Source organism: Centroberyx affinis, unplaced genomic scaffold (genome assembly GCF_046629955.1).
Source record: "Centroberyx affinis isolate AG114_WGS23_722 - 3 ecotype Tasmania unplaced genomic scaffold, CSIRO-AGI_Caff_v1 ptg000532l_1, whole genome shotgun sequence".
Lineage (NCBI taxonomy): Eukaryota > Metazoa > Chordata > Actinopteri > Beryciformes > Berycidae > Centroberyx > Centroberyx affinis.
The window spans coordinates 72,149-96,570 of NW_027279180.1; the positions used below are offsets into that span (position 1 = coordinate 72,149).

General features: G+C 40.7%; 1 protein-coding gene across 2 annotated transcripts in view; it reads left to right on the forward strand.

Moving 5' to 3' along the window:
• Window positions 1-23,957, forward strand: part of axin1 (axin 1) — a 33,028-nt gene extending 9,071 nt beyond the window's left edge. The window contains exons 3-11 of one of the 2 annotated variants that reach the window (XM_071517867.1): window positions 2,595-2,735; window positions 3,827-3,923; window positions 5,202-5,339; window positions 12,081-12,625; window positions 12,921-13,085; window positions 13,532-13,765; window positions 14,139-14,246; window positions 17,652-17,801; window positions 19,156-23,957. In XM_071517867.1, the coding sequence (XP_071373968.1) occupies window positions 2,595-2,735; window positions 3,827-3,923; window positions 5,202-5,339; window positions 12,081-12,625; window positions 12,921-13,085; window positions 13,532-13,765; window positions 14,139-14,246; window positions 17,652-17,801; window positions 19,156-19,282 (1,705 nt within the window). In that variant the 3' untranslated portion in view covers window positions 19,283-23,957. Of the gene's footprint in view, window positions 1-2,594; window positions 2,736-3,826; window positions 3,924-5,201; window positions 5,340-12,080; window positions 12,626-12,920; window positions 13,086-13,528; window positions 13,766-14,138; window positions 14,247-17,651; window positions 17,802-19,155 lie in introns of both variants that reach the window. The other variant, XM_071517868.1, reaches the window with a different exon arrangement.
• Window positions 23,958-24,422: the final 465 nt, after the last annotated feature.

Consider the following 24,422-nt stretch of genomic DNA (forward strand, 5'->3'; position numbering starts at 1 on the left):
GCCTTTGGGTGAGCTAGTAGGACCCTAACAACTTGTGTTTAAGAATGAAGTTCAGACATAAACATGGAATAACATGAACAGTTGTGTTGTTGCTCCATGTTTCTCTCAAATCAACATCATCATTTAGGCATGAATGTCATGCCTAAAATAAGTGTTCTTTATTCAGTATTGGGAGTTAAAAGTTTACTTTTTTTTCAGCAAGCAAAATCATTTTCATTTCTCATCTGGGTCAACTTGGGGTTTTTCATGACTTCGAGGCAAGTCTGTCTTTCTTTTTTACATGTCTTCTTGTTACAGATAGGTTTTTGGGCATTTTTGCCTTTATTTGATAGTTGACAGTAGTGGAAAGATACAGGAAAGATTGGGGGAGAGAGAGAGGGGAAAGACATGCGACAAAGGTCAAGGTCAGATTCAAACCCAGTTTCATGGCACTGAGCCTCAGGCAGCTGAGCCACCAGGAGGCCCTGGAAAGTCTCCTACTGAAATATAGTGGATGCTTGACAAAACACAGCCATGTCATATAAGTCGCAAGTCTTGCATGTTATAGATTGAATAAATGACAGCCAAAACAGATGTGTCATCCAGCTATGTGAGAAAATATGTGAGCATATGCATTACATAGATTATAGAAGGACAAACATTGATAAGGTGCTTTTCTGTTTTGAATGACAGTCCACCTGCATTAGGCTCGGCTTGCCAGATCTACACACAGTGTTAACAGCTAGCTGATTACTTGATGCAGATAACAAGGCCTGCAGTTATAAAATGGACAGTGTTGAGGTAAATGTAACTGAGAATGCAAATGTAACTTTCTTCAGAGGGTCTACAAACATTTTAAAGCTGGAGGGAGCGACCGTGTGATTCTATCGGGGATTGGTGTGGGAGGAGATGGGATGATCTAGCCAGTCCGTATTAGTCATCCATATAGTCATCTCTATTAGTCCGTTTGAAACAAGTAACTTTCAGCTCGGCAGCCACTAGATGAGCTCTTGCTTACCATTCATGAACAGTAAACTTCTTTGTTGCATTTATCACTGTGTAATGATGTTGACTTTTTTCTTTTCTGTTTATAGCGTTACAAAGTTTATGTGACGTTTTAGTGCCATGGTCTTACTGCCTGGACAGCAAAAGTGAACAAGCTCTCTTGATATGTGAGCTGGTATTTTCATAGTAGCTGTTATTACTATATTTTTTAAATAATGAATTTATTTATTTATTTTTAGTGTCTGGTATTTTGTATTAACATAAGCCTGTTTTATATTTGCAAGTATGATGTTATTATGCAAGATGAAGATAAGTAAGGAAACAATGTGATAAAGAATCAGTTCATAAAAATTCCTGTATTGGACCATCTAAGCTACATAAATACTGTTCAGCACGATTCTGTTATCAAGTATTTGTGGTTGTGTCAAACTAAAAGCAATTTCGGGCAACGCTGTAGGACAATATTGCTCAAGGAATCATCTCAACGCCCTGCATTGATCGGTTGATTGGGCAATTTATTGCCCAGAGAAATTTTATTGATTTTTTTCCCCCCTTGTCTTTATTTCCTGTTGTCAGAAATTTTCCCTCCTGTAATCACATCCCTAAAAGCCATTTCCCATAGACTGCGCTTCTCTCTTGTCTGAAATCACTTCACCAACCAGCATTTTAATTATTCACTGCTGTAGAATGCAGATGCTAATGATAATCATTCGGTAGCAAAGGTTTCGTTTTGAACTCTTGGAGCTTCTGCATTACAAACAGGGAGAGAGCATGTAGTAAACGCCTCGGGGAATTCCAATTTAAATATAAAGAGAGGACGCCTACAAAGATCTATAATTCATGTGTACGGAGCACTTTAAGAAATGTGTTTAGTGAGCATGAGTCAATGATTGAGACTGTAAATGTGTCAAATTAAGCCTCCCTACCTTTCTTTAGACACTCTCTGAAGGATGCGAATCAGGATAATTGCATGGAAACTGAGAAGTGCGTGCCAAAGAATATCAGTGGTTTACAAGACACGTCCATATCATCTTGCAATTTGTGTATAACAAGTTTCTAAACTCGGATATCATACAAAAAGTTTTGCTGTTTTCCCCGACTCTACAGTGTGCCGCATAGAATCCACCTTCTCTGAAGCATATATCAAGTCTTTCATGAACATCTAACTAAAACAAATTAGCAGAAATAGAAGCCATTTGGTATCAAGCGCACTTGTCAGCTCATCACATGAAGGATGAAAGAACTTACAATGAATTTCATTTTCAGTTTTTCCCCAAATCACATGAGAAACTCTGTCCATTTTCTGTTTAATACTGAACCTTACCGTTTCTATAGATACTAGTCTCTGACCTTAACTGTGCACAGTGAGAGCTTTGGCTTCTGGACAGATTTTGTGTGATATAGCTGTTTTTAATAAGACAATATGTTCTTAATTTAGGTTTATACCAAATATCAATATACCACTATTCCATACCATTTATAAATCAGTGACAGCTTGTTTTTAATAGCCGGTGTCGCACCACAGTCTATTTTGGTAAATTAATTCTAAACCAGTCACAGGAAATATTGCACCTCAGCGCTTTGCTTTACATGTTTGTTTGTTTTTCCAGACATGCTCCATGGCGGGAGCCCATCAACCCGTACTATGTCAACACTGGTTACGCTATGGCTCCTGCCACCAGCGCCAACGACAGTGAGCAGCAGAGCATGTCCAGCGACGCGGATACACTCTCCCTTACCGACAGCAGTGTGTACGTATATTCTCACCCCCCCCCCCCCCCCCCCCCACACACACACACACACACACACAGACAAACACACAAGTTGTTATATCAGTTCCTAAATCACATGGCTGCATCTTCAGCTGGAACACCAGATTTTTATCATCAAAATGAAAGACACAAAACTAAGAAATATGTTCAGTCATAAAAGACAGCCGTGTCTTCCTAGAGAGAAATAAGTGGCACCAAGTTGTAGCCGCTTTCCAAATAGCGCCTCCTGTCCATTTCCCCAGCTCTCCTCCTCTACAACAGGAGCAGCAACCAAACTCCCACCTGCTCATTAGGAAAACCAGTCCAAGCTGTTGAATTTGATTTCTGATGCTAATTATGCAGCATTAAACTCAAGGTAGCAGACATGAACTCTTACGCTTCACCTCTAATGAAACTGAAATTAAAATGCTAACCTACTGACCTCTTTTGCAAATATGACGAGGAACTAATTTGAAATGTTTCCAAAGAGATTATTCATAGTTGCAGTTCTTAATTAAGGGTGAACAAAGCAGAATTTGTTTCTCTTCATAGATAGAAATAGTAGAAATGTGTTTGTCCCCATGCTTGAAACCAATGGTATTGTTTTCATCAGTATTTACTTGCAAGCAGGAGTTCAATTTCAGTTAAGTCTGCAGACCAGACATGCATTTGTGAATCAAGATTATTTAAACAAAAAATGTCTAGATGGCATTGGGGAAATATGCTAAAGAAACATCAAAGCTTGCACAACTGGACAAAAACGTGTTTGAAGCTGAATGGATTAGAGGCTGTTATCAGCTAATTGCTGCAGAGCTTCTAGAAACCCAGCATGACCACTACCACTTGGAATTAAACAGACTCATGGCTGTGTTGTCAACATGTAACTGCAATCTGCCAGACATCTTCTGGTGCAGGAGGGATATCATGAACCAGTGAGAATAGATATTCTAATGTATTTGATTAATCAAGACTTACTAAGTGTTCATTTTAGGCAAAAATGCAGTGGGAAAATTCCAGCTTTAACTTCAAAGCTGCCTGTGTTGTTTATTCATGAGTATGTTTTATGAAAATGTCTTTGTTGTTAATTCCAGAGATGGGGTCCCACCCTACAGATACCGCAAACAGCATCGCCGGGAGATGCACGAAAGTGCCAAAGCAAATGGGCGAGTGCCACTACCTCATATTCCAGTGAGTTATTCTTGGGTTATTTCCCCTTCCCTCTCTGTTTTCTGCCTCTACACCTCTCTCTTTAACTGTCTGCCTCTGCTTCATTTTCCTCCCCTTCCACCATTGGAGAAGTGCATATTTAAGCCCCGCTGTGTCGCAGGGTCTGTGATGGAGTGTAAGAATAGCTGATGGTGAAAGAGAAGGCTGTCTAAATGCTGCTTGATGCTCTCCTAAGCTGTGTGTGCTGAAGCCTAGCAGACATGAATGCTCCTCTGTGACAGCCCCATGCCTCACTCTGCAGCTCGCTCTCTGTCTCTTGGTAGGAGAACCCCGGCCCTAATTAGGCCTTGGAGTAAAGAGTCAAATTAAAGCTCCACACTTTGCATCCTATTAGGATGCATGCATCGACTGCACGGTACAGCAAAAATCTCTAAAGCGTAACTCTGCCTTTCCCTTGCCCCAACAAATTAATCATGCCTTAAGTTTAATCGCTGGCAGTAAGAAAATTTTGCTGGCTATTTATTTGAATGAATTGGTTCTCAATCAGGCGGTCCCAGCTTTCAGAGTTGACACCAGTACAAAACAAAAATCTTGCATGCCAGCAGGAGAGATAGTGTGCCATGCATGTACTTAAAGGAGTGTCATTTAGAGTTACAGCCCATTTGCTACTGACTTTGTCTAGTTTACATTCCCCCAATCATTTTGCAATACATGCCGTATGTAATTAGATTTTTTAACATTTACTCGTTTTTTGTCATTTTAAAACAAACATTACAGTGTCTAACCTAGCTTGAAATTAACTGCTGTCCCGGCTAACAAAGACGGCCTAAATAAGAAGACTTGGATGTGACAATAGAGTTTGCAAGGCGACATGTTTTTGAGATTATTTCCTGGGGGAGAAGTCATGGGAATGTCACTGAAACCCAGCAGTGAAAATCTGTATCAAGCCTGATAGAAATGTTAAAGAGAGAAATCTCTTCATTTTACAGTAACGGGTGAATATATAGTCTCAGCTCCTTTCAATGTGAAAATGGAAATGCGTCACTAAATCTGAAAGAGTAAGCCTCAGTGGTACTCAGTGATATAAACTATTGTTGCAACTTCATTTTTATTTTTTAATCCCTTGGGTAGTTTCACGCTAGATACTGTCTGGCTTTATGTTTCCTCCTCCTGTTATGTTTTAGTCTTTTATTACGGTCACTGACAGGATGTAAGGGATCAGCGCAGTACAAAGTCCTAGAGCTGCCCCTGTACTCAGACACCAAAGATGATAATAATACACTTGCCTGCTCTCCCCAGCGCACAAACCGGATACCAAAGGATATACACGTGGAGCCGGAGAGGTTTGCCGCAGAGCTCATCAGCAGACTGGAAGGAGTACTGAGGGAGAGGGAGGCTCAGGAGAAGCTGGAGGAGCGGCTGAAGAGAGTACGACTGGTATGCCCTTACTATTTAATGAACTATCTTTCATTGACGTTGAAGCACATCTCTTTGCTGTGGGCTACACCTGCAACTGATGTTATTTTCAGGGTTTTTCCTGCATAGGAAATCTTTGGGTGGTTCCCGATAGCACCAGAATAAAATAAATCGTCTGCTTCATTATCTATTACCACTTTTGATACTTTTATTCAATCAATACAATAGTCACATAGTCATGTGAACAAATAAGTCATGTGAAGCACTATCTGGATCTGAATATGACTGCTGCCAAGTTATCTTCTGGTACCACCAACTGAAAATATTTGTGGCACTGGGGGAAAAACTTGAAATCTGGAGCCCCGCCATGGGAGCTTTATAAGAAATTTGTAATGCAAAAAATATATTTCTACTTAGCATATCATTTTTAAATCCTGCTCATGGTTGAAATCCCAGAAATCTCAAGAACAAAATGTGTGAAAACCTCCTGGCCTAAGCTGTTTGGATGTATCCTGGTTATGAAAATCTCATTTTAAATTCTCAATCTCCAAGTTTTTATATCAGATGGACACAGGAGCACTGGACAATTTTCAAGCTGGGCTCTTTAACAGTTCATTTTTAATTTTAATTACGTTTACACTTGCATAATAAATGAAATAAATGAATTGTTAAGTCATTGTGACCATGACTGGTATTGTATGGAAGAGTAAAATGTGTCTTGATGACCATCATCAACGTGTGCGGGGCCCTCACAAGGGGCGCCACCAAAGCCCCTTTCTGAGCCAGGAAAGCAGGATGTATGACTGGTCGCAGTGCTTAAATTTAGCAATCACAGAGGAGTAGAGCTGCCGTGGTTACCGCATTACCACGGTAACGCAATCACATCATGCCCACCGCAGAGTCAAGCTGATCACCGCTTCACCGCTGTTTTTTTTTTTCCGTTTATTTTAGGCCTATTGTTTATGGTCCAATTTTTGCTTGAAAAGTTATGTGATCTGAAATAAATGCAGTACTATTTTTTAAATAATAATAATTATTATTATAATTGTGTAGCCTATTTTCTTCACGCCATGTGTTCGAAAGTTTCCACTCACAGTTGCGCAGTTAACATTCTGATCGGAGAAGGTGCCACCCAGAACGTGCTTTGCAACTGTTGGCTACGGAGAGTTTTCCCTTCAAATTAGGCTAAAAACATGGATCTTGTCGCGAAACCCAACGTTACTTCTCCTTTTTGGGAACATTTTGGCTTTGAGCCCAATGAAGTGGGAAAGCCAAAGAATTTGGATGAGGCAGTGTGCCGCATTTGCAGCAAGAAAATCAACGTCATGCGAGGAAACACAACAAATCTAGCATCGCATCTTAGGACCACTCATCGCCCGTTATACGATGCAATGAAAGGCAGCCCATCTACCTCGGGAGGTACCGGCTCGGCACTACGTCAGTTAGGAGTCTCCGAGGCATTTGCCAGAGTGACTAAATACAACTGGGACAGCAACAAGTGGCGAGCACTTAACAACAACTGTAACACTGTTCTCAGGTTTAAACTATTTTTTTTTATGGTGGTTACCGCGACGGTTTGAATGGCTTCGCTAATTTGTGCGGTAAGGAAAAAATCAATACCGCGGCAGCTCTACAGAGGAGACTTAAATTCATCTGCCCTTAATGAAATTAATGAGGCCAGCCGTTTAAACGGGGAATAACATTATGAATCGGTTGGAGAATTCCATCCTTGGCCTGTCAGGGATCTGGCTTTGTCGATAAATCAGATGGCGCACCTGCACACCCAGCCGCTTTTAAGCCTGGAATAGTGTGCAGCCTGTTTGATGTCACTTGAACGGTGATGAAATGCTCGCCGGTACCACAAATGAAATCTCCCTCAGTTCACGGAGCCAAGTATTAAGTCTCAAGGCAGACGATTTATGTGGTTTGGCCCTGCAAGCAGAGGAGTTTCCATCACAGAGCTCGAGGTTTCCTTTATTAAACGCTGGAGGCAGGCAAGAAATGACATTGTCTTCATCAAGTCATATCACACCTTATAGCTCAGCTTTAGAGAGGATTTACCTATGGTGTATTGTTGGCTCTAAATTAGGTTTTTTGTACAAATATTAACAAACATTATCTTTTTCACCATAATACTAGAGGTATTATAAAATGATATGGCTATAGCACACATTGGATTTTGGGGGAATGATGTCAAGGTCAGGTTGTAAATTCCACCATCTGATTAAAAGTCAGTGATTCTGTTGATATAGTGGTTTTATTGTGGTGAGGAACAGCATCATTTCATGGGGATATAAGTAACTTATTACTCATACTTATTGCTATCGCCCAGTCACACGATCTGCTGTGAATCTAATTCACGTCTTCAGGTCGTCTTCAGGTCATTTTTTGTGACAATTGGCATTGTACTTAAACTATGCACAGGATAATTCACATACTCAAGAGCAGCAGCATGCTATTCACAAAGGTGATCTTGAGTGAATAATCACACTTGTAAATAGACTCTGTCAGCAGGATGGTCACTGGTCAGTGTGCTTGTCTGAATTGGATCTTTATTTGGTGCAAACAAGATAATTGAGAGCGTGCAAGCATGGCGCACACCATTACTCCTCACAAGGAAGAGGCATTGTTTCTGCATAAATTAGCTAGGCTGTCATCAGAAAGTCCCTTGCCACCACCTAGTAGTCTGCTACCTGTAGAGCATCAAAGGTCTGCTCATAAATTGTCTACTATTGTTTGCCAAGGATTTCCGTGTTAAAATGGCAACAAAAGCAGCTGGAAAGAGGGAGGCAGTGGAAAAATCAACGAGGGCTGAAATGAAGGTGTGATGGTTCCATGAATAGCTTCCAGTGTGCTCAGCTAACACAGATGTCCATATCTGGTGCAGAGATACGCACAGATAGATACATAAATCATTATTAGAAATAAGTCACAGATGATTTTGCTGCATCCAAGATCATCCTAGTGTTTTACAGTATGATATCTGTGAATCTAAGGAACCAGTGGGCTCCTTCACACTGAATGTAGGTACAGCCTGAGAGTGTGTTCAAGCCTGCCTTTATCATGAGACAGTAATAGAAAATGGATGGTGAGCACAGGGCTGTAACAGTATTTGCAATAGCACAGCAGTTGGAAACTGAGTTGGTTTGGCATGTTCACAAGTGCAGGCTTTATTTATTTACATGCTCAAATAAAAGTTTGGATTGGGCTTGCTAAAAAGAAGTTGAACACCTACTGTTCTCTTTCAGCTATCTCTCTTTGTTCTCTCCCCTCTCCTTTCCTCTCTTTGCCAAAGTGTTTCTGACTTTGTTCAGGACAATGCTACAAATAAAAACTGTGCCATACAGCGCACACTGCTGCAGCTTCAGTTTTATGAGTGATGTTACTGGTGATCACTGCAGTCGGATAAAGCAGGAAGCCATTTCCTGATAGGTACAGGAGGGACGATAAAACATGGCCAAACATTTTCTGATTGTTCAGATCTTCAAGGGGAATACTGCTGAATATAAACTCTCACATTTTGTTATCATATGACTTTGAATGACATTGTCCAGCCACAGAATATGGTCACAAATACTGATTTAACTGTCCTTAGCCAAAGAAATGGCATATGTCAATCCTCTTATAGACTGGTATTCCCCTTCAGCAACACTAATATAATCATAGATATTGTTAAAAAGGCATTGATTATATTATTGTATTTGTGCACTACTATTGGTCCTCTGCATGTTTGTCATCATGTTGATTTCAGAAAGGACAAATACCAAAGAAAGGGCAATAAACAGTTGTGCATATATACTTTGGTATCGGTGTGGCCAAAAGTTAAGCTCTGTCCACATAAACATGCATGTATGTATGCCCACGCATTTTAGAGCATTTGAGTCCTATTTTCAGTATTTGCTCACATACCTGTTACACACAATAGCTGTATATTGTTTGTGACCCACCACCTAATTTTTTTTTTTTCCATAAGTATTTTTATTGGAAAACATGATATCAAAAACAATATCATAGTAGCCGTCGTAAAAACATGTGATCGATTTTCTTTTTTTTTTTTTAGACGGAGTAAAGAAACAAGACAAAAACAAACAAAAAATAAAAAATAAAAACCCTCCCACTAATGAACCAAAAAATTATTAAAATAAAGTAAAATAAAATAAGATTAACACATATACAATTGCTTGATGCTCATCACACACTGCTCCACTGCACAATGGATTATATATACAGACTTATCAGTCACAATCCAGGGAAGTGAGTGAATTGATATAAGTAAGTACAGAATTCCATCTCTTATGGAAATTGTCAGTTGAGCCTCTTAAGGTGTATTTCACTTTTTCTAAATGAAGAAAAGACATCTAATCTTCCAACCAGGAAGATGCAGAGGGTGGGTTTGGACATTTCCACTTAAGTAATATGCGTCTACGGGCTATAGCGAAGCAAAGGCTATGACATCACTCTCTCTTTTAGTCAGACCAGTCAATTCCTCGGGCACACCGAAGATAGCAATCAAAGGACTGGGTTCAAGTGTAATATTGAGAGCTTTAGACAAAAGTATCGAAAAAGACAGACCAAAACCCAGCTAATTTTGAACAGGAGTAAAACATGTGAGTATGATCAGCAGTTGATGAAGAGCACCTATCACTTCAAGCATGTATCACTCGCGCCTGGAAACAGTTTACAGAGTTTGGTTTTGGTAAAATGTATTCTGTGCAAGACCTTGAACTGAATCAAAGTTAGGCGAGCACATGAAGACGTAGAGTTTACCCTAACGAGAGCTGTCTCCCACCATTCATCCATAAGGTCAAGCCCAAGTTCTCCCTCCCAGCTATCCTTAGTCACAGAAAGCGAGGGAGTCCCAGAAGATATAATGAGATCATACAGGATTGATGTGACTTGGGGAGTGAGAAGATTTCGTCTATCAAGGAACCAGCAGGCAACAGAGGGAATCAGGCAAAGTGTGTACGAGCATAATCTCGCGCTTGAAAGTACCGAAACAAACTAGATTGTGATAGGTCAAATTTTTTGCAGATCATCAAAGTTAGCAAACATTTTACCAGGAAATAAGTCTGAGAAATGAACTATACCTTTCCTTTCCCACAATGCAAAAGCTGTGTCAAGTTTAGAGGGAACAAACAAGTGGTTATTACAGATGGGGCTACGGGGAGAAGAAAGGGTGAGTTTGAAATGTTGTCTGAATTGTTTCCAAATTTTTAGAGATGATAGAACAATTGGGTTTGAAGTGTATTTGGAGGGACAAGAGGCAAGGGGGGCACAAAGCAGAGCAGCCAGAGAGGTTGCATGACAGCTGTGAGCTTCCATTAAACACCAATCAGTGTCAGAAGAGCCATACTAGAAATGCAATTTCTGAATGTTGGGTGCCCAGTAATAAAATAGCAAGTTAGGTAGAGATAAGCCTCCGTCTTCGTTATGTCTCTGAAGAATTGCTTTGCGTGCCCTTGGGGACTTGCCTGCCCAAATAAACCCTGAAATTGCCCTATCCAGCCTTTTGAAAAACGATTTTGGTAAAAAAAATTGGCAGACACTGAAAAAGAAATAGAAGCCTTGGTAAGATGTTCCCCTCTATGGCCCGAATCCTACCCAATAGAGAAAGAGGGAGAGTACACCACCTAATTTTTTATATGTTTCTTTACTGCTTTTGATATGTTTCTTTACAGTTGCCTACATTTTTAGATTTTTGGGGGGGACATTTTTGCCTTGATTTGATAGTTGAGCGTAGAGAGAGACAGCAACGATTGGGATCAAGTGTGGGGGGTGACAAAAGGTCCCAGGCCGGATTCGAACCCAGAATGTCACGGTTATGTGGTACTTAGCCAACTGAGCCAAAAGAATGCCGTACATTCCCCTGAAAAGCCCTGTCCATCTCAATGCCTTTCTACAAAAAGATCCATGGCCTGGCCGTTGTTTAATAGAGTTGAGTGGTTGAAGGTGATAGGATATGGATTGTATTGGCATGCCTGGTTTTATGAGATGACATTGTGCTTTTTGTCAATATATCACAGCAAAATTAGAACTGCGTTTTTTTTCCAGTAATTGTTGGGGGATGGTATTTTGTGGGATCCAGGTGCCGCATACGGGCTACCACTTTCCCATCACCAGTTTTAGAAGATTTTTCCACTAAGGACAGCCTCACCTCTCCCTTACACTGCTCTAATCCATTTGATCACTGCACATCCTACTGTGCTTTCTTATCAAAGGCTATTAAGCCTAACTGCAGCCCCGCCCTACCCAAACCTCCCACCCCACCCCATGATTCTCCCTGGAGCAGCTTCTGTCACAGTCACTCAGAACTGTTGTATTGCCTGCACTTGAAGGTGAAACAATACAAATGTGCACTCTGTGAATGCATAGTACTGCCAAATCTGTCTGATACTGTCCTATTCTTGGTCTACCTGTAAACCTCTGCAGTAAGAATGACATGGCATGAGTTAACACATGGTGAAAATCTGCCATCTGCAGGTTGAAATAAATACAACATGACGGCGTCCTTATGAAATAACCTCAGTTATGTCAAAAGTGTATTAGGAAATTACAGGAAAATGAATTTTAAAAGGATTAAAAGGATAAAAGAAGTTCTTCTGTTAATGCTTAATTGTTTTGGTTATGTTGAATACAATTTTTATGGTGCTTTGCCTCATGCACTTTATGCCCAGTTCTCGTAAACCTCATCTTTCCCATAGTGATTGATTCATATTTAATACGTAGCTCTAACTGATGTTCTTATATGTTTTCCTACAAAAGGAGGAGGAGGGTGATGATGTCGACGTCTCCACAGCCACATCATTGCCCAGTCAAAGGCTTCCACCTGGTGCTTATCCCCAGCATTGCAGCTCACGTTATGCTGACATCACCTACAACGGTCCTCTGCTGAGAGATGCTCATGAGGAAAACCCAGAGAGCATCCTGGACGACCACGTCCAGCGGGTCATGAAGACTCCCGGCTGCCAGTCTCCGGGTACAGGCCGCCATTCCCCCAAGTCGCGCTCCCCGGAAGGTTTCCCAGGCGGCAAAGGGATTGGACTCGGAATGCCGCTGTCGTCGGGCCAGGGTAAACATCCAGCCAGGCACGGCCCCAAGGGAGAGAACAGCCACCTGTACCACCACAAACATGTGCACCACATCCACCACACGGCCGGGGGGAAGCCCAAAGAGCAGGCGGAGGTTGAGGCAGCCATGCGTGTGCACAGCAACTTTCCCTGGGGTGTGGAGCAGAATCATTATGGGTCAAAGTCTCGCAACTATGCCGATGGCATGGGATCCAACCCCACGGAGCCTGTGGGTTACAGGTATGACCAAACTCAAACATTGTCATTAATGTGATATGATATATTATACAGTACTGTGCAAAAGTCTTAGGCACCCTAGATTTTTTATATAAATTTCTTTGAAGTCTTCAATGTTTATTTGTTTTCTGCATTAGTGTGTCAGTAGACTACTGTTTATTGTAAATTTTTGATATTCAGAAACTCAGCATCTTCGCTTTATGGATTTCTTTGACATATGCCTAAGACTTTTGCACAGTACTGTATATATGATTTTTGTTTTTCTAGATTGTTCATTCGTTTTTTTCCCGTTGTTCAGCAGCAAAGGTGGCACACAGTGTAAAAGAGCGTTGAAGAAAGGTGAGGAAGTACGGCCCTATGACATGCCGGTGCCTCCGGAGGAGATGGAGAGAAACCAGAAGATCCTGCTGTGGATGATGGAGGGAGAGAAAGAAACGGTTCGCCATAAGAGGAGCCCATATGGGTGAGTGAGGACTATTAACCAGAGTAACTTACAGTGAATGCAGCAGAATAAGCTTCAGTTCCTCTATCACCAAAAATTACAAGCAACCAAAAGTAAGCAATGCGAAGGTCAGAGCCATAGTGCAACAACATGATACAACATAATAGAATGATCATGTATTGTAATACTGCATTCATGTCATCTGGGATTTACCATAAATACAACCTTCCGACTGGGAGAAATTTTGCAGGACTTTTTTTGCAGGCTATTTCTTCTACTTGGCGTCACAAATTGTGGAAATGTGTCAACCGATGTCAGAATTATCTGTTATTTTCACAGTAACACCATTAAGTGTACTTACATAAAGTGAGTAATGTCTGCTGCACTTTGTGGGTGCTCTTGTTTTGTTGAGTTTGATTGTTTGACGATTGAAACGTCAACAAGTGATGACTCTGCGTTTTTAGGAGCACCACAGGGTCCAAGAAGACCACCGGCCATGAGGGATCTCGGATTGGCTCGGCGGAGCGATCGGGGTCGGTTCACCCGTGGGTGCGGAACAACGTGCAGCCGTCTCACCCCTTCATCCAGGATCCCACCATGCCCCCCAACCCAGCACCCAACCCCCTCACCCAGCTGGAGGAGGCACGCCGACGGCTTGAGGAGGAGAAGATCAAGTCCGGAACCTTACAACCCAAGCAAAGGTAAAAGGGACATGTTCGTCTGTCCTGTTAATCAGTGTAGTTTTTCCAACAGAAACCATGTTACTCGATCAGCAAGGGAAGAAGCTGTATCTATTCTTTTTCAAAATAAAACAATTATCTTTTATATACTGCAAATCTGTGTGAGTGGAAGTATGACCGGCTTACATGGCACAAGCTGTCATTCATGGCGGTGTTCTTGTCGGCCACTCTTGAATCGAATGCAATTGTCGTTGCATATCAGTGTGAACCATGTCAAACCGTGAGTGCTTGATGTCGGTGTGTGTGTGGGTGTGTTAGCTGTCTGTGCCCCCCCCCCCCCCTCCCCCCGCCAGGCCGGTCTGTGTCTAACTGCTGGGGTTGTTCGGTCCCTCAGGTATGTGATGGAGGTGATCCAGAGGGGTCGCACTGCCGTCAGGCCCGCACTGTTCCCTCCGCTCAGCGTGGTGCCCGCCGTTTCTGACAGTGAGCTCTCCGAGTCTGAGTATGTCCACTGTGTCCTACCAGTCGCACCCCCAGTACCTCCAAACTCCCATCCCATAGGTCACAGCAACCCACTTCACTTCCCATGCTCATCATTGGCAGTCTACAAAGTGCTGAGTGTGTGTGTGTGTGTGTGTGTGTGTGTGTGTGTGTGTGTAGGCAAATTGAGACACTGTGTTGGTAGAGCTACTAAGGGAGGCATTAGGGTACTTAGGGTAATCAATAATGAGTGATTACTGGCCCTAATTAAATATGTTGTGTATCCTGTATTTTAACGTCATCCTGTGCTACCCCACCTGTTTAAATGTGATATCTTGTCTGGTTTTGTCTGTATTCAGGAATGTGTGGGGATTAGACTCAACAGACCTCAACATTTCCCTTATCAGCTGAAGACAGTAGCTAGTCCGTTGCATCTTGCTTGCTAAGCCAGTGCAGAGTATTGAAATGGATTATCATCCATCCTGTTGTTAATAGCTTGGATCTGGCTTGATGGTGCAAAACATATCAGTAGATCGGACCGCGCTAGTGACAATCCCTTGCTGGTTGTTTTTTTTTTTTTGCAGAGAAGGGAGATAGGATCAGAGAGGAAGTAGAAGTGTGTGTGTGTGTGTGTGTGTGTGTGTGTTTTAATGCACTTGTGGAGTTCGACTAGCTGAAGTATTGGAGAGGGCCAGTTTTTGATGTTCTGTCAGAAACGTGTTTTCGGTTTGATGTTTCACTGCCTCTTCAGATGGGCACTTAACTGATGGAGGGGAACAGGGGAACAGTGTAAGAGGCAGATGAAAGGCAGCTACTCAGGCGCAGCCAGTGGGTGTAGCTGCCCGTCAGACCCGGGAGGACCGGTGAATACTTGGCATGTGTCTGGATCACTGCAGTCTGCGGCTTCTGGCTTCTAGTAATGTATCCTTAAAGGAACCTTTCAGTTCCCCACTCGGGATGCACCATTAACTGCATAACTGGAATCTGGAAAAGTTTTATCATGTAGTACTTTTGACATATTATAGTGCACTTGTGGCTTGTGCGTTGTTTGGTTTTACTAAAAATGAGACAGACAAACAAAATACTTGGCACTAATCTTGTCATAATATCCAATATTTTATTTTGGTAAAACTAACATCAAAGTATCAATTTCAATTCTAAAATGTCACCATGGCAAAAAGCAACTGAAACAATAAAATAATCTAAAAGTAAGATGAAATAAACAAGAAATACCTAAAATGTTTCTATGCAATAATTACTCTAATTCAAGATTTTGATTTTCTTTTTACTGCTTTCCCATCGAAAGAGCCCAGAAAACATTTTGACATTGAATAGTTGATATGAAGACCAACACCAGCGTTGAAAACCTGAAAAATATTTTGACAAAATGGAAGTAAAGACGACAACAATGGTCTTTCATTAGCTGCTAACTTCATCGTTTTGTGAAATTGGGACCAAAATAACTTTCTGGTATAAGTTCAGAACAGTTTCCGAAGCTGTTTTAATATGAATTTTTACAATGTCATAGTATCATATTTTGAAAATTGTGTGCTTGTTTGGGTTTACATTGAACTCCTGCCCATCACCATCCATCAAATGCTTGCTGTGAATTATTGATATAATGGCGATCGTGTGTAGATACTGCACATTGTGAGTTTCATACATTGCCTGCAGTGATGTGCTGAATAACTCCTGTTCATTGACATCACTCAGTTGTGAGTGTGCCTTTATTTTTTCCAGTTGTGTTGAACATGTACTGAACATTAGGCTCAAAACCTAGCTACACACAAAACCATATTGTGGACCGTTACAACCCTCCTGGCTGCAAATGGCAAAAAAAATACGTTCATATCTGAAACTCATTGTAATTGGTGACTTGATCACTCTCAATATCATATCGGACCAGCCTGCTGATGTCCAGTGCGTACGAGGGGCTCGGTCCAGTGATGCAGCTGCAAATTTAATTACTTGCCAGTGGCGAAAAGAAATGCAGTTATGTGGTTATTCAAGTTGGTACAAATGATGTCAGGCTAAAATAATCTGAGGTCACTAAGAATAACATTGTCTCATTGTACAACTTGGCACACCCAGTCACCACTGGTACAATCATCTTTTCAGAGCCTTTCCCAGTCAGAGGGAGCAATGAAGTCTATATAGTAGACTCATTCCCTTAAGCTCTGGTGTCTGGCTGACTGGTGCTCCACACTTGGCTATAACATCACAGACAAATGGTCCATCTTCAGGTACATAAGACTGTTAGAGAGAGATGGCCTCCACTCCAGCTGACCGCCTCTTAAAAAAGAGAAAGACAAGAGCATCCATCACCCATGATGACCAGGGTGTGTGTGGGACAGTACATCTAATTTCGCTCCGCTCCAATTCACTCATGTACTTTTCTCCTCGATGTCCTATTGGGACATGTGTGCCTGTCCCATGCCTTGTTACCTTGAAATATACATTTCACACTCCAGGTGTCTTTCTAAATCAACCTGGAAAAATCTATTCATGCTTTTGTTTCTTCCAGAATCAATTACAAACAAAATCACATTACCCTGGTTATGGTTGCTCTCTTTACTCTCTCCCTGTATTTACACATATTGATTAGAAAGTCCTCCTTATGAGTTGCAAAGCATTATATGGCCTCAGCTCACAGTATATCACTGATTTACTTACTCCCTATAAGCTTATGTGAACTCTCTGCTCACAGGATGCAGGACTCCTTGTCATTACAAATATTGAAAAAATAATGAAAAAACAGCAGAGCCTTTTCCTATTGGGCCCCCTTCCTTTAGAGCAAGCTTCCTGCCAATGTCAGGGATCCAGACACTGTCTTAGTATTTAAGTCCAGACTCAAGACCCATTTAGTTAATACAGTTTGCAATCAGCTCTCACCTTACCAGCCATTTTTTTTTCCTGCAGTCTGTCATTTACTGTCTGCAGCCTGACCTGATGTTCCTCTGGTGCTCATATCGCAGGCACACACACACACACACACACACACACACACACACACACACACACACACACACACACACTGGCCGCATATGAAAAACTGTGATATGCTTGTTCATTCTTGATTTCATCTCATGTTCATATATTTATTTTGTCCTTCTCTGTATTGGCTTTAATTTATCATGTTTGTTGTTCTGTCTCCCAAGTTATACAGTTGCCTATGAATATGTACATGCTGGTTATTGTTTTTTCCCTTCCAATCAAATATGTATTTGATCTCCCACTTAACCTGCTAGCAAACTCCAGAGTATCTGTCTTATTGTCCATGTAAACATACTGTTTACTTACTTTGACAATCTTTAAATTAGATCAATCATATGTAGAAATTTCTTCATCTGTCTTTTAAAAGTGTGGACATTAAAGATGCAAAAGCTGAGAAATGTTCTCAATCATTTTCTGTCCTCTTGTTTGGCAGGCATAAAGCGACTAAAAAGCAGCCTTGTGAAAACATTACGGTGGCATATTACTTCTGTGGAGAGCCGATACCGTACAGGACATCTGTGAAAGGGAGGATCGTCACGCTGGGCCAGTTCAAGGAGCTGCTGACAAAGAAAGGGAGCTACAGGTTTGTGAAGAATGTTTCATTTAATGTCTGCGGACATGGTTAAAGAGACGCATCGCATGGTGCAAAAATCCCTTTCAAAAGCTATGTGCACTTTATGAGTAAGCAGGATTTAAGAAAAGAAACCCGTAAATCTCCGCAGCTCAAAACACTGGGCTCTATTTTTGTGCCGGCACAGATCAAGCACAGCCTTGCACTGGTAAAGTGGTAATTTTGTTAGGCACAAGTGGACTTTTTCCAGCCTGCACACATATAAACCTCTCCAAAATCATATAAACCCCTTTTATGTATGTTATGACTGCCTGTTTCACTTTGATATCAATTCTTCAACCAGTAGGCACATGTGCCTACTGGTTGCAATAATGCGAGCAAGGCTGTACCGGGCTAGATTTACTGGTGATTATTGTCAATATCTGGCATCCCCAACTGCTTACAGGATGTATGAGGGCCTTTCCTTTTGGTTGGTTAAGTCCCTATAGCTATCTGAAGGCGGCAGTACCGGTATGTGTGGTCTGCAGCCTCTAATTTGAGAGATGCGGTGCTCCATTACGCACGCCTCATCCAATGTCGGTACATTGGTTAAATAGATACACGAAATTCAGTGTCAGGTGATGTCACCGTCTAGTGTACAAGAAGGTGGTGGGTGACATCACCTGGCACCAAAGATCAGCCAATAGTAGATGGCCATTTCAGTAGTATGCTTTTTATCATTAGACGTCAGGCTTTACACAGATTTGAGTTTGGGGTTTAGTTTAATTTTGAACGTGATAAAACTTGTTTCAGTGTTTAAAAAGTTACACCGATTGGCCTAAAGGGGGGGCACTATGATTAAAGGTCAAACTTTTTAACTCGAGCGTGAGATCTCAAACACCGCTGGTCTGATTTTGACAAGACCCCAGGGATAATGCATTTTAGCACTGTGTTCTGGCATTTAAAAATTAAGTATAACTTTGAAAGGCCATAACTGTTACATCACTGTTCCAATTTTGACAAACCTTGGAAGGATGCATTTTAGCACTGTGTTCTGCTATTAAAAAAAAATACTGTCATTGGCCTAGTCAGGGTGCTATAATTTAAGGTCAAAAGTCTAACTCAACTCGTGATACGTCAAGACGCCACTGGTGCAATTTTGACAAAACTTGGAATGATGATGCATTTTGGCACCGTGTTCTGACGTTTTAAAACATTACATTGATGGGCTTGATGGGGCCGCTATAATTAAAGGTCAAGGCCTTTCTGTGAAAGGCCATAAGGTCTGATTTTGATGAAACTTAGAAGGATGATGCATCTTGTTCCCACCTTCAACTTCAGAACAACTAACTGTTTTTTGTTTTTTTTTACTCCTGACCAATTGCAGGTATTATTTCAAGAAGGTAAGCGACGAGTTTGACTGTGGGGTGGTGTTCGAAGAGGTACGTGAAGATGATGCGATCTTGCCCATCTTTGAGGAGAAGATTATTGGGAAAGTTGAAAAAATTGATTGAAGCAGATGTTGAAGAGTAAGGAGTCTAAAAAGTCAGTGATCGATGGACCGAGGAGCTGTTGGATGGCTAAGAGGAAGTGTTCGAATCGGAGACTGGAGTGGCGGGGAAGAAAGCGATACAGTGGAAGTGGATCTAGAGTTGAAAGGCGAGGAGATGAGGAAGGGCATGCAGTGGTTGCTGTGGGCGACTTGTGACTTTTGAGGCTCTGTAGTCCTTTAAATGTCCTCAGTGCCGCTGCATTGACATTGGACTAGAAGAAAAGACCTCATTCACTTCTTTGTCTGGAGTGTAATGTAGCATTGTAAAGTTTGACTAGATAAATGAACTACGAAACTGCTACTAAAGCTGCATATTTTTGATATGATGTATCAGAAGGTATCCTTTCTAAAGTAACCACACTTGTAATTTTTATATGTATTGGTACCAGATGTGTACAGTTTGTCTGTTTAAAAAAAAATAACAAAATTTTATATCTATTTAAGTATTTAAAAAAGCTGTCATTTTCAATCCTATTGAAGCAGGAGCGCTGTTCCTGTTCAACACGATCAAGGTCTTTAACAGGGCTGATTTTTTTTTTTTCATGCATTGTAACAGCCCTTGGGAACTGTAATGTCCATGCTCTAGCAAGTGCTTTTAACACTCAACTTACCAGTATTGTTATTGTTATAATTTGTTATGTGGCATTCAGTCAGGCTGCACTTTCACTGTATTATACATCACTGACTATGTTTACATGTAGGCTGCAACTTGCTTTTGTAGGGCACCGTATACTGAATGTAAATGTAGCCAGCGGCTACGTTTACGTACAGTCTTCCACTGGATTATCTCTACCAAGCCAGATGAAGTTTGAAGAAAATTGCCTTGGATTAATTAAAATGCGTGAAAAAATCATGTTCTGACCAGCAGTTTACATAAGCACATTGTCCAGGTGTATTTGGGCACGCACTTTCTGTTGTTTTCCCTTACAACTTTAGTGTCTAATGAGGAATTTAATAGTTCAAATAGTTCAAGTTTTCCTCATCTTAAGTGGCAGTAGATGCAATAATACTATCAGAATGATATGACTGGAAATTGCAATTTGAATATCTATGCAAGTCAGTTAATAATTTTGTTGGCAATTTGTCCTGATCCGACAAACTAGCCTGACCACACTTTTTTACTTAAGTGGAAATGTTTTTGAAATTGAAATGTAAAAAAAAACAGGCTTTGGATTGAAGTAATACCTTCAGGCATTTAAAGGCCTAATAGCACAAATATTCTCCTATTGAAGCGCTTATTCAGATGAAACTTAATTATTTTTACCAGGTTGAAATTGGGTTGAGGCCGACTGGGCCACTCCAGCCTGGTTGATAGGTTTTCAGATGTCGGTGATTCATCCTGATAATGGATTAGTAAAATGCATGTCAACATAGTCAGTGTGGATGAAAATTTGAAAAACAATGACACTGAGGATGCCCATAACTGATCATGCCTGTGTACGTTTGTTTGTTTTTTTGAAGATATTTCCAGTTTGACACTGAATGACGCTGGTTGAGGTTCAGTATGTGAGGTCAAGTCCTGTATTCAGAATTGCTCTCTGAGTTCAGTGTTGTTCATGTTCCAGTTTGCTACAGAAAGAGCAATTGTCCATCTGTAGACTTGCATACTGAAGGTCATTCTTGCTGTGCAGAGAAGCCCAGTGAAGCATCTGAATGAGAAGTGGACATGCTTATGCTGTGGAGAGCTTATCTAAATGCAAGTTCTCTACATTACAGTCAGTGTAGAGCAGTACTTCTCTCTCCTGGTCCTCAGGAGCCAGAGTCCTGCTGGTTTTCTGCTCTACTTGGTTATTTTACATTATTCAGGGGCTGAATGAGACCAATTAACCAGCAGGTAAAACCAGCAGGACTCTGGCTCCTGAGGACCAGGTTTGAGAACAACTGGTGTAGAGGACGGTTCAACATTTTTGAGTATTTTGTCTAACCACATAGATTTCATCTATAGGAGCTAATGAGGGCTACCAGACACTGAAATGTCACATGTCATGTTTACATGTAGTTTTTAAAGGGCTGCCCCCAAGTAAAGAGATTTTTGTTGACTAAGAGTCAGAGGTCCATGTCTATTTTACCAACATGTCTGTTCGATTGCTTTTTCATATTACTTTCCTCCTGTAAATCAATGTAGTCATGCAGATTACTCCTTATGATCTAGTGTTAAAGGTCAGTACACATCAGGATCAGAAGTTAACAGACTCTGCAAAAATGTCCTTGAAAATTCCTAAAATGGCCATGAAATTAAAAATGAGAGGACAAAAAATGCCCTGATAATTAGGAGTACCCTTTTTGCATTTTTTACCCAGTTCATATTTTATTTGTTGAGTCGAAAAATATTCACATGTGAGTGCAGGTACTCTTCCCCGTGGGCCACTGCAGGTGATTTGTGGCAGCCTGTGACCGGGCGATTCTTTCTACTGTGTTCTAGGTGAGAAAAATGGAGCAGTTTTTGATCCGAAAACAAGCGAGTACACCGCCCTAAGCAGTAGAAAATGTTGGCACCATGCAGCCAGCAGTAGAAGAAAATGTCAACCAGCACAAACCACTGGGTCAAAAAAAAACACAAAAACAACCAATCTGATAAAAAAAACAGTGGAAGGTGGACTGGTTGCAGACAGAGAGGAGCAAACAACACCATCCTCTTCTGTAAGACCTGCTGCTAGTTTCCAGCATGGGGAAAGAAGTTAAAGCAAATCTTAGAGGTACTTAGTGTTTATTTACCTATATGCAGTGCAAATGTATTATTTCATAGTTCAATAAAATTGTCCCAAATAATGACCAAAACATGCCCAAAACATTTCTCACCTGCTACACATTTATATGCTGTTTTTGTGATCCGTGACGTGACATTTTTAGGAAATAAAATAGAAATCATGAAAAAAAGAATTGATATGCCAACTAAAACATTCTTAGTCACCCATGACCCTGAACGACTGATTAGTTGATGAATCAATAGAGGAGGCAGCCCTAAGAACTGATCCCTAATTTGTAGCCTTGCATAGCTTAATATAGCTAAATTTGGTGCCTGGCAGGAATGAATTGTTTAGTGCAAAATGATCTACTTTTGTGATAGGTCACATTACACCAAAGAGAAACCAGTAGTAGAAAGTAGTTAATATGTCATCATTTTGTCTCCTTATCACTGTTCATTTACCCTCACACGGGTGCTCCTTTTCATTTTGTGGTAACACTTATTATTTGATCTCCTTGATGACCCAAATCCGTGTGTCAAAGTTGAAACTCTTGCACAGAATGACAGAATGTTTGAAGGGATGGACGAGGTGCGTAAGATGGCGGCCTCCTGATGCCGCGCAAAAGCGTCTTAATATCAACATCAGCTTTTAGCCAGTTTGAAAACCATCTGAAACAGTGTAGACATTAGGGGTGGAACAACTGGCAAAGCTCACAGTACAGTCTGCTGTTTTCTATATTTGGTAAAGTAAAACATTTTAACATAATTACAAGTTTTGCATTTTGTCTTTTCAAATTGATACTAGTTGAATCTGAACTTACAAAAAGGTGACATTGAAGATGCTAAATGAAATGAAATATATAAGTGAGTGTGCCTGTGTTGCCCACACATCAGAGTTTTATCTCTCGCTTCAGACAGAATGCAGTTCAGTGCTAGAACAAATTTGACAGATAAAGTGAAAAATAAAGAATACATTTGACTTTACTAGCCAGTAGTTAACATGTTTGTTCATACACAAAGCCAGAAAGTTTAGCTTTAGGCCTATAGTTTTTCAGACCACTAGCTGTCACTAAACTGAATGTCATTTGTTCACTTGTGTGTTTAAAACAAATGGTTGTGTGTTGAATGGATCTGCTTTTTGGCATAAACCATTCCACCCCTGGTACATATTGCACAGTGGGCCGAGAAGGCCGGATGACATCACTCTAAAGGCCGCCATCTTTCTGCACCTTGTCCATTGTTGTACTGGAGTCCACAATGAGGAATGTGGTAATAATAGTGTTTGTTATTACGATGGGATAATAGGCATTGAGCGGAGTGGACCTTTAATTCAGAGTGCTGTATTGTTGTGTGTTGTGTTGCATAGAAACCCAATGTGAGGAATTTCTCCTTTTCTGAGATGCTGTTTTTGTGATGCTGTCTTTTATATTTATTTAGATGCGTATCAGTATAATTTTAACATATCTAGTGTGTTGCCCTCCACTGCTCCTGTTAAAGAAACTTTGTCATGTTTTATGATGAGACTTTGACTCCATGATCTTCAAAGTTGGTACACAACCATGTTTGATCTTCATTGTTCCTTGTTTCTTTCGCAATAGAGGGTATCAAATCTGAAATGATTCTTACTGTGAAAGCCCCAAAAGTGAACTTCCCCTTATTTAAGATCAGTGAAATGTATATAATAAACTTCAGAGTGCCTTTATTGCAATCCTAATGATGTCTGCAATGTGATTTTCAACCATGACCAGGGACTGGCTTTATATTTTTGTTTAGACATTTATTGCAAAGTATTTCTTTTTAAATATTTGTCACAATTTTGCCTTTTTCTATGTAAATATGTAATATTTTAAGTGTCATCAACCACCAGCCCAATTAGCACATTCATCACCCTGGACCTGTTTCTGTTCACCAGCTAGTGTAATTACCATTTGAAGGTACCTGGACAATAAATACATGCAATAAACCAGAGCTTGAGTAATGAGTGTGATTGGCCCAAACTTCATCTTCATCTAATGCATGCAAACAAAAGCAAAATGAACAGTGGGGGTGGTGGGAGCGATTAAATTGAGTGCTGCAATCAACATTTGAATGTGTTCTCATAACAGTGTTTGTATGATATCTTAGGAAAATCTGTGTATCTTTAATTAACACTATATCTACTGTATGCATGGTCAGCCCACCTTTATTTATATAGCACTTTTCAAAACAAAGTTACAAAGTGCTTCACAGTGAAAACATACAATATGAGTTACAAAAAATCGAGTAATATCAATCTACAGTATAAGAAAATATAAAAACAATAAAACATGGGCTACATTTAAAATGAGACACAAAGAAAAATGAGATAAAACAGCAAATTATAAGAAAGCTTTTTCAGAAAGATACGCTTTAAGACGTGATTGGTAAGAGGTTGGTG